Raw genomic sequence first — 12,363 nt, forward strand, 5'->3', positions numbered from 1 at the left:
CTGGTTCAGTTCTCAGCCCGAAGAAAAATCTGTCTTCCTCACACAGTCTGTGAGCCGCTCCTAAAGCTTCCCCATTTATAGACTCTGTATTAAAATGAAGAGTCATTTTCTCCACCGCGTCCAGGGAGGAGACTTAGCAGAGTTCTAGCTACACGAAGACCCGAGTGGCGTTGATGGCCACGACCAGGAGCCCAAAAGTGACAACCAAATTGTGGAGATTCTGCTTTGAAGAGCAGTGTCATTTTATACTTAAGGGTTAGGAGAGAAAAACTGCTGAAGAATTGTTTGTGCATTCTACAGAACCTAGAAATACTTCTGATCTTATTTCATGGTAATAATAATTGCTCCTGTTTACGAAGGGCCTTCTGCACGCCAGGGAAGGCGATAGATGCTTTTATACACACTCTCGTATATAATGCTTTCCACAACCCCATAAAGTAGGTATTATTTTAAAAGAAAATGAGGCCCAAGCAGGAAAATAAGGTATCCAAACTGGATAAATGAACACAGCTGGTTAGCGGGCCATCCAGGATTCAAACCCAGATCCAAGTTGTCCGTGCAGTGGATAGAAATAAAATAGTGACTAAATCAGAAAATTGGCCAGAAGAAATTTCTAAACTGTTTCTGTTTTTACTTTTGAGGGTTTTTAGAGTTTTTTTGGTGGTTAGGTGATGTTTATTGATTTTTATTAATTTATCCAATGCTTTTCTCCCTATTGAAAGTGTATGTTATGAAGTGTTGGTCCAGTGTGAATAAGTTGCCTCTGATCTGGCAATAAGGTACGTCCACAAACGTGGCAAGATTCTGTTTAAACTCATTTGGCCCATGAGCTCAAGTCCTGGTAGTCTGGATGAACCGTGTCAACAAACAGACCAGGGTTTGAGTCTTCGTGTTGTACCTTGGTAGCTCTGAGGATCTTGGCAAATTATTTTAACTTCTCTGCTTCTTTGGCTCAACCTGGGGACCATGCCGTTAACGCCAAAGTTATTGACAGGATGAAGATTTTCTATACGAAGCCCATAGGACGGTGGTTGACTTGGAGCAAATAAATATCAGTCCGTCTCCTTCCTTCTGACAGAATTCCCTGACTGGTTGGTGTATCACTAACCAGAGGGTTCTGCAAAAAATGCCAAAGCAAGGGAACTGTAAATGAGAAAGCTCTGAACTTAGTAGGAACTAATATGGTGGCCGTGTTACTTCTGCTGTCCATTTGCTTTTAAGATAAAGGCTGGATCCTTGAATAATTCCAAATACCTGGATGTTGGGAAATATTAAACTGGTTGCATGAATTTGCCACTTTTCTCTCCTTTGCGTGGCATCGTATAAGCAAAGTCCTGATTGTAAACGCAGGGAACGCAACAACTCCTCTGCGTCCGTCCGTTTGTCTCTGCAGCGGGAACATTTGTTCAAATCCCCTCCTTGCTTACCAGACAAGAGTATCAGCTGTCTACGTGACAAGGAATCCTACAAGTATTCTCCCAAGGTGCCCTGTGAGTCATAAGCGTGTGATTCCCTGGGCCCTTCTTTCAGTAAGGTTGCAGCGTATAAAATCAGACGAATAGGGCGCCTGTGTGGCTTAGTCGGTTGAGTGTCCGACTTGATTTCAGCTCAGGTCACGATCCTACAGTTCGTGGGTTTGAGCCCCGCGTTGGGCTCCGTGCTGACAGTGTGGAGCCTGCTTGGGATTCTCTCTCCCTCTCCCTCCCTCTCTACCCCTTCCCTGCTTGTGCTCCCTCTCCCTCTCTCAAAATAAATAAATAAAAATGTCAAAAAATAAGCAAAATCAATAAAATAAAGTCAGGCTAACGAACCGAGATGTCAAAGATCACATGCTTGTCGCCTTCCAGGAGCGTTAGCAGAGGCTTCCCCCTCTTCTTCTGGTTGGCTTGTGTTATGGGTCATAGAAGGTATTCAAAGGGGGCAGCTCCAGGGTCCTGAGAGAGTAGAAGGAAATGCACGAAGAGCCCTAAGAGAGTTGGAGAAAGAGAAATCAGTTAGGGGAGCCGAAGGGAGTAGGGTCACGTGTCTTCTCTGTTTGTCCCTGTCCCTGCTGGTTTGGGCTGTCTCTTTCATGGCCTAGGTTTCATCCATGCCCCTGATCATGCAGCAATTCTAGAACCGAGACAGAAGAAAAAAAAAAACCCTCCACATTTCCTAAAGTAACCCACAAAATTATAGTCTCTGCAGAAAAATAATTAGAGCCATAAAGCTCATAAATACATAGCTTTCCTTCCACTTGGCTACCAAACAAACTGTGCCACCAAAGGGCTGAGATGCCACCAGCCCTGCCTGTGCCTCCGATACCCCCCTACCCTCCTCCCAGGCACGAATCAATCAGAGCCACTGGAGGAGAAAGAGTCCCCGGGGCTGGTCCCCAGCAGAGCCGCGGGATGGGCTCCTCATGGGACCTGCCATCACGAGCCAGGGCCAGACGGAGGGCACCGCTGTTCCAAACCCTTTTGAAAGTTGTAAGAACATCCAAACTTCTGCCTCCTCTGCTGCCTTTTCTGTTTCTCACCCTGCACGCATACTGGAGAAAAGAGGATACATCCCTTAAAGAAAATGCCCTTTTTGTTGTCGTCATACATAGTCTGAAACTATATTACGTGGTTTCTCATTTATATGTTTCTCTTTCTTTCCCCCTAAAACATAATCTCCAAGACGGCACGCAGGGTGTTTTAGCCAGCATCGTGTATCCAGCGCTCAGGTGCTTAGTGAATAGTTGTTGAGTGAAATAAAAGCAGAAAACTGGAAATGCTTGTGTTGGTGGAAGAAAAGGAAAAAGTGGCTTCTGCGGAGTGCCGATAACTGTGTGACATGGGTCCTCTCTTCCAGTCCTCTCGATTTTTGCTCTTACTTTGTCAACTAGATACCATGAACCCCTTTACAGAAATACCGCGACCGGGGCAGACACACACAGTAATCCGTGTTCCTTCTGGAAGGTCGAGACACAGCCGGCCCCAAAAGCCTGGCCGTGGCTGGCCACAGCAGGGCTTGGCCTGGCCCCTGAAACGATGTCCTCAGGTCACACGGAGGGGATGGCCGTCGGCATTATTTCCAAGGGGCCTCACAAAGGATGCTTCTGAGCCTGCTCAGGCCACACCTGGTTTGAGAAGTAGTTCTCAGGGACCTTGCTGTTGCCCGTGTGGGACTGCCCCTGTGGGCTGCCTGCCCCTCTAAGCTGTCATCATGGTCAGGGCACAGCTTGCCACAGGGAGGGGTCGGTCTTGATTCTGAACACCGTGCACCCAGCATTTTCCCTGGTGCCCAGAGTTTGGTGGTGCTTCCCACCCTCACCTTCGAGGAAAACAAGAATTGGGCTTTGCAAAGCCATCTGCCACATAAACAAACCCACTGGGTACACAGCTCCCGACACAGAGGCTTGACGAGGTGTGGGCTGATGGTTTCCCTCCCCTTCCATGGGGGTGAACGGTTGGGTAGAGCCTCTGTGTCAAGCTTTACTCCACCATCATGCAGATGGGATGTTGGGGACCGGCCAGTGCCTGTTGCCGCTCCCAGTGGGCACGGCCAGCTATGTCCACAGTCTGCACGAAAGCAAGTGGGCGACATGTTTCCTCTTCCTTCTACTTCCGAAGGGGAATGTGGCTCGCACCTTCAGGAGAGCTGAAATGCTCTGGAGGTGTAGCTTCGAACAGTGCTCATCCGCCCTCTTGAGGGCTGCAAGTTGGCTGACCGTCGTTTACTTACTTATTTATATATTGGTCTCCTCCACAAAGATTGGAGTGGTAAATCTTCAAGGAAAAGATAAATGCAGTAAAGAGTCTAATATATTTCCTATCTTGAAGGCCATGAGTCTAAGAAGCCTTGTCTGGCTTTTATTTAAACCCTGGGTGGTGGGCCATGTGTTTTTCCTTCAGGAATTTAACCAGAAACATTGCTTTTTTCTTTTTTTCTTTTCTTTTATTTTAAAGTCTATTTATTTTGAGAGAGGTAGAGAGAGCAAGAACACGAGCAGAGGAGGGGCACAGACAGAGGGAGAGAGAGCATCCCAAGCAGGCTCCATACTGTCAGCGCAGAGCCCGATGTGGGGCTCGAAGTCACAAACCCGTGAGATCATGACCCGCTCTGAAATCAAGAGTCGACCCTTAACCGACGGAGCCACCCAGGCGCCCCACCACTGGAAACCTTTCTGAAACAAAATGGGCTAACCCTGGGAAGGGCAGATGGCTGTTTAAGTTTCAACTAATTAAAATGAAATAAAAGTAAAGGGCCGGTTCTTCTGTAGCACTAGCCCATCTCCAGCTCTCGGTTAGCTGGACAGCGAGATACAGGTAGAAAGAGATCGTTTCCGTCATCGAAGAAAGACGGCCCTAGAGAACACCCTTCTGTGATCATATGTAGCCATGCAATTCCTCTCGCCTCTGGCTCCCCCCACCCGCCCCACCCCTTCCACTTTGGGAAGGAAACCAACACCCAGCTTCATGGGGCTGATTTGTCCCTTAGCAGCAACAGTGACTGTGAACTCCTGATCAAACCTGTCATCACAGAGGCCTCAGTGACCCCCATGTGACAAACCGAAGAGGTAGTTTTTTTAAGAATGAAGTTTAGTGAGGGGCGCCTGGGTGGCTCAGTCTGTTGAGCGTCCGACTCTTGATTTCAGCTCAGGTCAGGATCTCACGGTTTGTGGGTTCAAGCCCCGTGTTGGGCTCAGCACTGACAGTGTGGAGCCTGTTTGGAATTCTGTCTTTCTTTTTCTCTGCTCCTCCCCCACTTGTGCTCTCTAAATAAAGAAAGAAAGAAACATTAAAAACGAAAAGAAGTTTAGTGATGCGTGTAGCCCATAGAGAATATTAGGAGAGAAAAGAAAAAGCAATATATATAACATGCCAGCTTTGTGTATATATATATCTGGCCATATCTGAATGTGGAAATAAAGTTTTTCCTTTCTTTGTTTATACTGTTCTACATTTTCTAGTTGGTAAAATTAATTTCAAATAATTTTTGTTTCAAGTTTTTATTTAAATTCTAGTTAGTTAACATAGAGTAATACTGATTTCAGGAGAATTTAGAGATACAAATTATAATTAGAAAAAAAGGTATGTTTTTATTTTTTTAACGTTTACTTTTGAAAGAGAGAGAGTGAGTGGGGGAGAGGCAGAGAGAGTGGGGGACAGAGGATCTGAAATGGGCTCTACACTCACAGCAGAGAGTCTGACGCGGGGCTCGAATTCACAAACCAGGAGATCATGACCGGAACTGAAGCCGAACGCTTAACTAACTGAGACAGCCAGGCGCCCCCAGGTGTGTTTTTAGAAGGGAAAACACTTCCCCAAAGTTGACAAGAGGAGGAATGATTCTCCTTGACCTTCAGGAGCTGCAACTTGGGTAGATCCAGTTTATCTGCAGATTCCTCCCTGCCCGCCACCTCCTCCATTTTTAGAAGCAAAGTAACTTGTAAAACGGGGGAGAGGCGATTTTATAACTAAAGGTGACAGCTAACATTTATTGCCAACCCGAATGTACGTGTCTGTTCCTACGCTGTTATAACCGTGTGTGCGCTCTCGTTCTGAGGGCATTATCAATCCTCAAGGGCCAGGTATTATCTTCTGTTTCTTTGGTCTCTCCGATAGCACCTTGGCCAGCGCCCGCTGATCGTCATTGATTGACTGACTGACAGATTGGCTGACCTTGCCATCACTCTTGTCTTAGGCCCACGAAATGTGTTAACATCTTGCCTCATTTTGCTTTTGGTCTGAGAGGTAGCATTCCATCCAAATTCACTACACGAAGTCCAACAGCTGGAATACAGGAGCCATTCATCAGAAAACGAGTTAGGCTTCCTTAGGGTTCGTGTGTGTGGCAAGACCCTAATGGAATTTTTTAAAATTTCGTTCATTTTGTGAAAACAGCCCTGGCAAGAGGATATGTTAAAGCTCTTTGATTTGACTGACCACAGCCATCCACACCAGTGGATTTGGCATCTCTAGTGACTGGCTTCTTGGAGGGACGGATTTAATAAAGAGGATTTTCTTCCCCCGGGTTGGCTGTGAGAGTGATCAGACATGCTTGTGGGGCCATTTTCTGGTTCCCGCTGTTCTTGTGTCAGCCAAGACAGCCACAGGCAGGAATTGCAGTCCACTCTGCCTTCTCACTCCGATCCAGGCCGACGGGGGAGCCTGGGGGATGGAGCCCAGGATGTTGGGTTTACGAGTTAACCTCACCGGGTGTGTTTCACCACACGACGTACCTTTTACACTCGCACATCACAATACTCAGAGGTAGGCTGAAGCCAGGTAACATTTCTGCTCTCTTAGAAGCATGAGAGAAGATAGGGAAGAGAGAGAACTGGTTTTCACGAAAGGTCAGTGAAGGTCTGCATCACTGTTCCTGACATACCTGAATGATTAATGTCCCTATCTGGGGAGTTGAGGGAGCTTAGTGAGAAATGTCTTCTCCTCTTGGAAGGGTAACAGTACACTGAGGAACGCTGTCAGGGAATTTATGGGTGACAAATGTGGGCAGAGCCAGCCTAGTGATATAAATAGCAGATAGTGTCTATTCTTCTCAGTGAGGAGACGTTACACTCTAATAAACCAACAGTGTGGTCCACAGCCCTGTTTTCATCCTAATATAGATGACTGGCCACCAGATACCCAAAGTCAAGATCAGTCCAAGGAACCTCCCAAACCATGAAGCTGCTCGTTCGAGTTTCCTTCAGATCACTGACATGTTGCTGTTTTGAGCTTGTGCCGGGGGTGAGCGAGGAAATCAGGACGTGTGTCAGTGCAAGACCTGGGAACCAACATGGGCAAGATGTGCACAGCTCAGGTCCCCACAGGGCCAAGAATGTTCCAGAGGATTTTACCAGGGAAGTGGGTGTGTGCCACATGCCTGCTGCTCTTTCCGTTTGGTTATTGTTGAAGGACTTACTTGTTGCCTTTCCGAAAATTTTATTTCTTTTAAAAATTAGGTTGTGGTTTTTTTTTGAGAACTCGATTGTTATAAAATTTCACTTTTTAATTTTACTTATTTAACAAACGCATCATATACTATGTAAACTAAAATATATAAATATCAATTACGTAATTATCGAATTATATTCTATAATATGTAAATATTAACTTCTCTAATGTTCATCATAACTCAGTGAGGTGTAGGTACTACTTCTAACCCCACTTTACAGATCAGAAAACAGACAGTGGGAGGCTAAGTAATTCACTAAGACTACACAGTTGGTAAGTGGTTACACAGGGACTTGAACCCAGGAAGTCTGGTTCCAGCATACTTGCCCTTCACCGCTATTAAAGTTCAGAAAAATATAAAGCCCACACTGTATATACCGCAGGTTAGCTAACTGGACAATAAATTATACTTAAAAAAAAAAAAAGAAAAGAAAAATATAAAGCCCGAAAAAACCAGCCCAACGACAACTATAGAAATGTTGCTTTGATGTCTGTGCTCTGCATAGGCTCCCACGTGACTGCACCTAGTCTCCATATTCCCCTTCATATCTTGCTTTTGTTTTCTTCTGAACCTTATATGATGGTCTTTCCATGTTATTAAAAACCCCCTGTAAATATTGTTTTAATGCCTACTTAATGTTTCCATCGTATAAGCATATCACTCTTTGCTTAATCATCCCCTTATGACGGCCCGTTTGGCTCTTGGGTTTTCTGTTCTGACACCTAGCACTGCAATGACTGTCTCTGTGCAGGATTTCCTCTGTTCTTTGTTTCTTTTTTTTTTTTTTTTTAAGTTTATTTGAGAGAGAGAGAGAGTGCGAGAGCAAATGGGAGTGGGGGGTGGGGGGCCAGGGAGAGAGAAAATCCTAAGCAGGCTCCACACCGTCAGCATACAGTGGACGTGGGGCTCGAACCCACCAACTGTGAGATCGTGACCTGAACACAGTCAAGTGACAGACACTTAAGGACTCAGCCACCCAGGCGCCCCCTTCTGTACTTTGGAAAAGAGTTTTAGAATACGTACTCAGAAGTAAAATCCTCAAGTCCAGGTGTATGTATGTGAACACTTCTAGGGGTCTACACCCAGGTTGTCCAGTGGTTTTCCAAGAGGCTTGTACATTCCCGGTGTCCACAGCGCTGGACAGAAGTGATTGTCATTCTCACACCAGCACCGAGAATGATTTCTAGAAATCCTCGCTAATGTGATAGGTAGAATATTGTCTTGATTTTATTTCTTTGTTGACTAGAGGATTGAGTTTGTCCATATTGGTTGATCAATTATAGGAATCTTTGAGTAGTCTGGTTGGGTCCTTTGCCCATGTGTCTGTCAAGATTAGACAGAAGCCTTTGGGGGTGAAACAGAGAAAGGCCAGTGGTTTCCCATTCTTTCTTCTCTTGCCTGAACGTGATATTTCCCCGGGTATTTTCCCAGTCTCTACTGTTATGTATGCATTTAACCTTCCCCCAAAACCTTGTGTGCGTTTTTCTCTGGATCCTATACATATACTACTGTCTGCTTGTAAAGGGTTATTATTTCCTTTTCTACTGTGAGTGTGCTCCATGCCTAAATCTGCATTGGTCCCTCCGTCTTGGATCATAAGCTCCTGGAGGGCCAGCCTGTGTCTTTTTGAGCAGTTAGGCACACTTTTCTTTGGTGACGTCCCCATTAACCACAGAACAGGCCTCCTGGCTGAAGGTGATGGGAGCATTTACACAGGCACCTTGAGAGTACGAAACAGAAGTGAGAAGGGTTAAGAGTGTAGTAGACTGGATGTGGCCATGTGCCCTGGTTGTGCTTAAAGAGAGCTGGAAAGAACCCAGTAACACCTCCCCTACCTATTGATCAGTGAGAAGGGGGAGTTCTGGTGGAGAAAGGCACACAGGACTGGGGACCCAAAGCCCAATGAATTAGTCCCGAGTTCTCCATCATTTCATATGAGCCCTGGGTCACTTTCTCTACGAGTCTCTCGTGTTTTTTTCCTACCCGAAACACAGTAGTGATGTTAAGAATAGTCGATGTTTCTAAAATGCTATATATGGTCTTCCTATCCCTTAATCTTCCCTATATCCAGTGAAACCGACACAATTCGCAGTTGAGGGAACAGACACAAAGAACTACAACCTTCCCTTAAATAAAGCATCAAATGAAGATTTCATTATTAGATTTTTAAAAGCTTCTTATGCTCTGGGAAAACAATCCATTGACTTAAGTGTATCACGAGGCAAGAAGGAAGGCAGAAAAGGTAAGATATCTTGGAAGGTGTAGAGGATCATGGGAAAGGACCACAGATGCCCCAAGGAAAACTCCATTACACGAGAAAAGAAAAATTGAAAGACATCAGTGAAACAAGATCAGTAGAATGTCGATGATTATGTTCAAATATTAAGAAACCTTTCGTCCTATTTCTTCATTACATCGTGTCTTCACTTCCAGTTTTCCCATTAACTGCAAAGATCAACAGCAGTAATATATTCTAGCACATTCCATCTTATGGGTACCCCATACCTATTCAACATAGTGAAAAAGTTATAAAGGAGTTTGAACGTATCCGTTAGAAGGACAGATGGATGGACAGATCGATCTTGCTTTTTTTCTTTGTAAGTGGGCCTTGTTAAGAGCATGCTTCAGGCTTTACTAAATGTGAAAAGCAGAACAGAATGTAAGGTAAAGGAGGTGATGACGATGTACCCAAATGTGGTGGGAGGGTCTGGGTAGGCACGTTCTCTGAAGGTCAGGTTCGCGGTCTCCAGGACTCTGTAGAGCATCTGGGGAAGGTAAGTAGCCCTTCATTCAGCTTCCAGTCCTGGAGCAGGAGGTAAAAATGTCAGAAGCCAACAAGCTTTGTTGGCCCCTGAAGGTAGAAGAGCTTCTGCGGAAATAGTGCATTTCGGAGGCTCGCTTACAAGATTTTACAGGTGGGCTTAAGAGTTAAAGGCATTTTGTCGCATGAAGCCAGGCTGAGCAAGGGTCTGGCTGTGCCGGGGCGGTGTTTGGAACGGCCTTCTGGGTAGATCACTGCCATGTTTGTATTTCAGGATTTTATGGGCAGCTGCAGACCTTCTGCCCCCCACAGTACCCGGACCCCCAGAGAGCCATGCTGCCCAGCAGCTCGTGCAGTGTGGTGCCTTCCTTCGAGGACTGCCTGGCCCCCACGCCCATGGGGCAGGCTGGCTTTGACGTGTTCCACAGGGCCTTCTCGGCTCACTCGGGCATTGCAGGTATGTTGATGACTGTCACTTAGAAACCCCGGCAGACTAGCAGGTGAGACCGAGACTAGACTTGACCCCGCACGTGACCGCAGCAAATCCCGTTGAATCCGCCCCTGTCGTATATCGCACCTTCACGCTCCTCTCCGGCCCCACCTCCACCACCCTGGTTCAGGGGCCACAGTGTCCCTCCCGGGCTGTGACAACAGCTGTAGCCTTCCAGCGTGTTCCCTGCGTCAACTCTACCTTTACCATTCTTCCCTCTGCACCACCGTGAGCATTGCCTTCCAAAAATGAAGGACAGAATAAGCCCCTTTCCTCCTTGAATACCTTAGCCTCCAGTTGCCTAAAGAATAAAGTCTTCTCCTTGGCGAGGCAGTCAAAGCCCCCACGAGATAGACCTGGTCAGACGCTCCAGGCCTCACCTCACACCTGTCTCCCCACGTGCGCTGCTCGTGCACGTGGCCCCACAGCCCCTCGCTCTCCATCTCTGTGCTCTGTTTCCTCCTTCTAGAATGTTCTTTCTTTCCCTCTCCATCTGTGTGAATCCCATCTTTCTTTATGGCTCAACTGCAGTCATCTCCTTTCTCAGGCCACCCTCACCCTTCCCTTGAACACTTGACTTTTATTTGCACTCAGCCCGTATTTTCTGCCAAGACTTACCTTGACCGTAGGCCTGCAAGTCCGTCAGCCTCCTTCCCCACTGAGGGCCCCCGGGGACAGAGAGCCGTTGAAGGTCCTAACCCTGGGCCCCCACTCAGCACTGGCCGTAGGGCACACACGGTGGGTATAGACAGGCGGGACCGTTGACTTCTTTCTCCTTCTCTTCCAGTGTATGATTTGCCGTCGGGGTCCCCCGGCCTCTTCGGGGACTCTGTGCGTGGCGGGCCTGAAGACGCCACGTTCTTGCAGATCAGCGCTGTGGACCGCTGTCCTAGCCAGCTCTCCTCTGTCTATACCGAAGGCTAAAAGCTCCCCTGGCCTCCACTACCACTGGCATCCGGAACCTTTTCGTCGCTCGCCACCTTGTACTCTCACACCCTCACTGACTGCACGAAGAGGATGCCAGCCACTTCCGTGGAACCTGCAAAGTCCCAGGCGTGTCTTTGGAAGGCGGGACTGGTCAGGGCCGGCCTTCCCAGGGCTGCGTGTGGTTGCTGCTGTTTCTGGATTTGCTGGTGGCCCACAGGACTGTCTCTTCAAAGGGAATTTAGAGTCACTCTACCGGACACCTGTTCCTTCCAGCTGTGCACTCTCAAAGGACACCAGTGAAATGACGCACACGTCAAAGTGTAGTTCGGGGACCACCCTCGCACAGAACTCCAAGTAGGGAAGGAAAACCCAAGTTGCCAGAAGCACAGAGAACTGCCTCGCCCCGTACGCATCCTCCCCACTGGCTCCGGCAGGACCTGATGAGGGAAATCTGCATCCAAAGCACCGCTTGGGCTCAGCCCGCGGAGGAGCCCCCCCCCCCCCCGCATCCTGGCACTGCACCGGCCTGGCACCCCAGCGAGCTGGTGCCTCTCTGCTCTTCCCGTCCCCGTGCTAACCAGTCGCTTTTCAGTATTTCTCCAGAAGCAAAATGAGATTCTATCAAGCACAGTCCCTTAAAAGGCACTACAACCTGTTTTATATTCCAGCAACTTATCTTAGTTCTTTTATGCTAAAGACTTGTTATTTACATCTACTTTTAAAGGAAGAAAAATATTTAGAGGTCTGTTCTTTGGATGGAAATAGTTATCTTAATCACCCCAGCTGCATCCATTTTTGCCACAGCCCGTGGCCCCTCCTGGTCCCACCTCGCAGCGCCTGGGAGCCCCCCCCAGAGTCGTAGTTTTGCATTGAGCGAAAGGCACCGGCGGGAAGTGGGTGGGCCCGGCCCCTTCCCAGTGCCGTAGCAGAAACCCTGATGGGCTGACTGCGTGAGGCGACTCCACCTCGAACACCTTGTTCAGTGGAAAAGATCACTTGACTCGTTGACCCTTCGCCTCCGCTCGGGGAATGCCGCACCCAGGTCTTGCTAGAAGATGTGGAACCGGGACACGCCGAGTTGAGATCCTGGGCTCTCTCAAAAAACCACACGAGAGGTGCCTGATGTCGTTATTTTGCACAGCCTCTGCTCGCCTCCGTTAGGATGTCCACTCACCCGTCTGTCCCTCCCCCGTACTCTCCTCTCCCTCCTTGCTCTTGTCACCTTCTCTGTTCCCGCTCGCCCACCGCCACTGCCTGAGCA

The 12,363-nt window shown here is 47.7% G+C and overlaps 1 protein-coding gene across 1 annotated transcript in view; it reads left to right on the forward strand.

The window, feature by feature from the left end:
* The window catches only part of GLIS3 (GLIS family zinc finger 3), a 298,713-nt gene extending 286,876 nt beyond the window's left edge, over positions 1-11,837 (forward strand). Inside the window, 2 exon segments of the mRNA XM_053907755.1 lie at positions 9,960-10,142; positions 10,963-11,837. Coding sequence (XP_053763730.1) covers positions 9,960-10,142; positions 10,963-11,099 — 320 coding nt within the window. The 3' untranslated portion in view covers positions 11,100-11,837.
* Positions 11,838-12,363: the final 526 nt, after the last annotated feature.

Source organism: Panthera pardus, unplaced genomic scaffold (assembly GCF_024362965.1).
Source record: "Panthera pardus isolate Hobbes unplaced genomic scaffold, ASM2436296v1 HiC_scaffold_20, whole genome shotgun sequence".
NCBI lineage: Eukaryota > Metazoa > Chordata > Mammalia > Carnivora > Felidae > Panthera > Panthera pardus.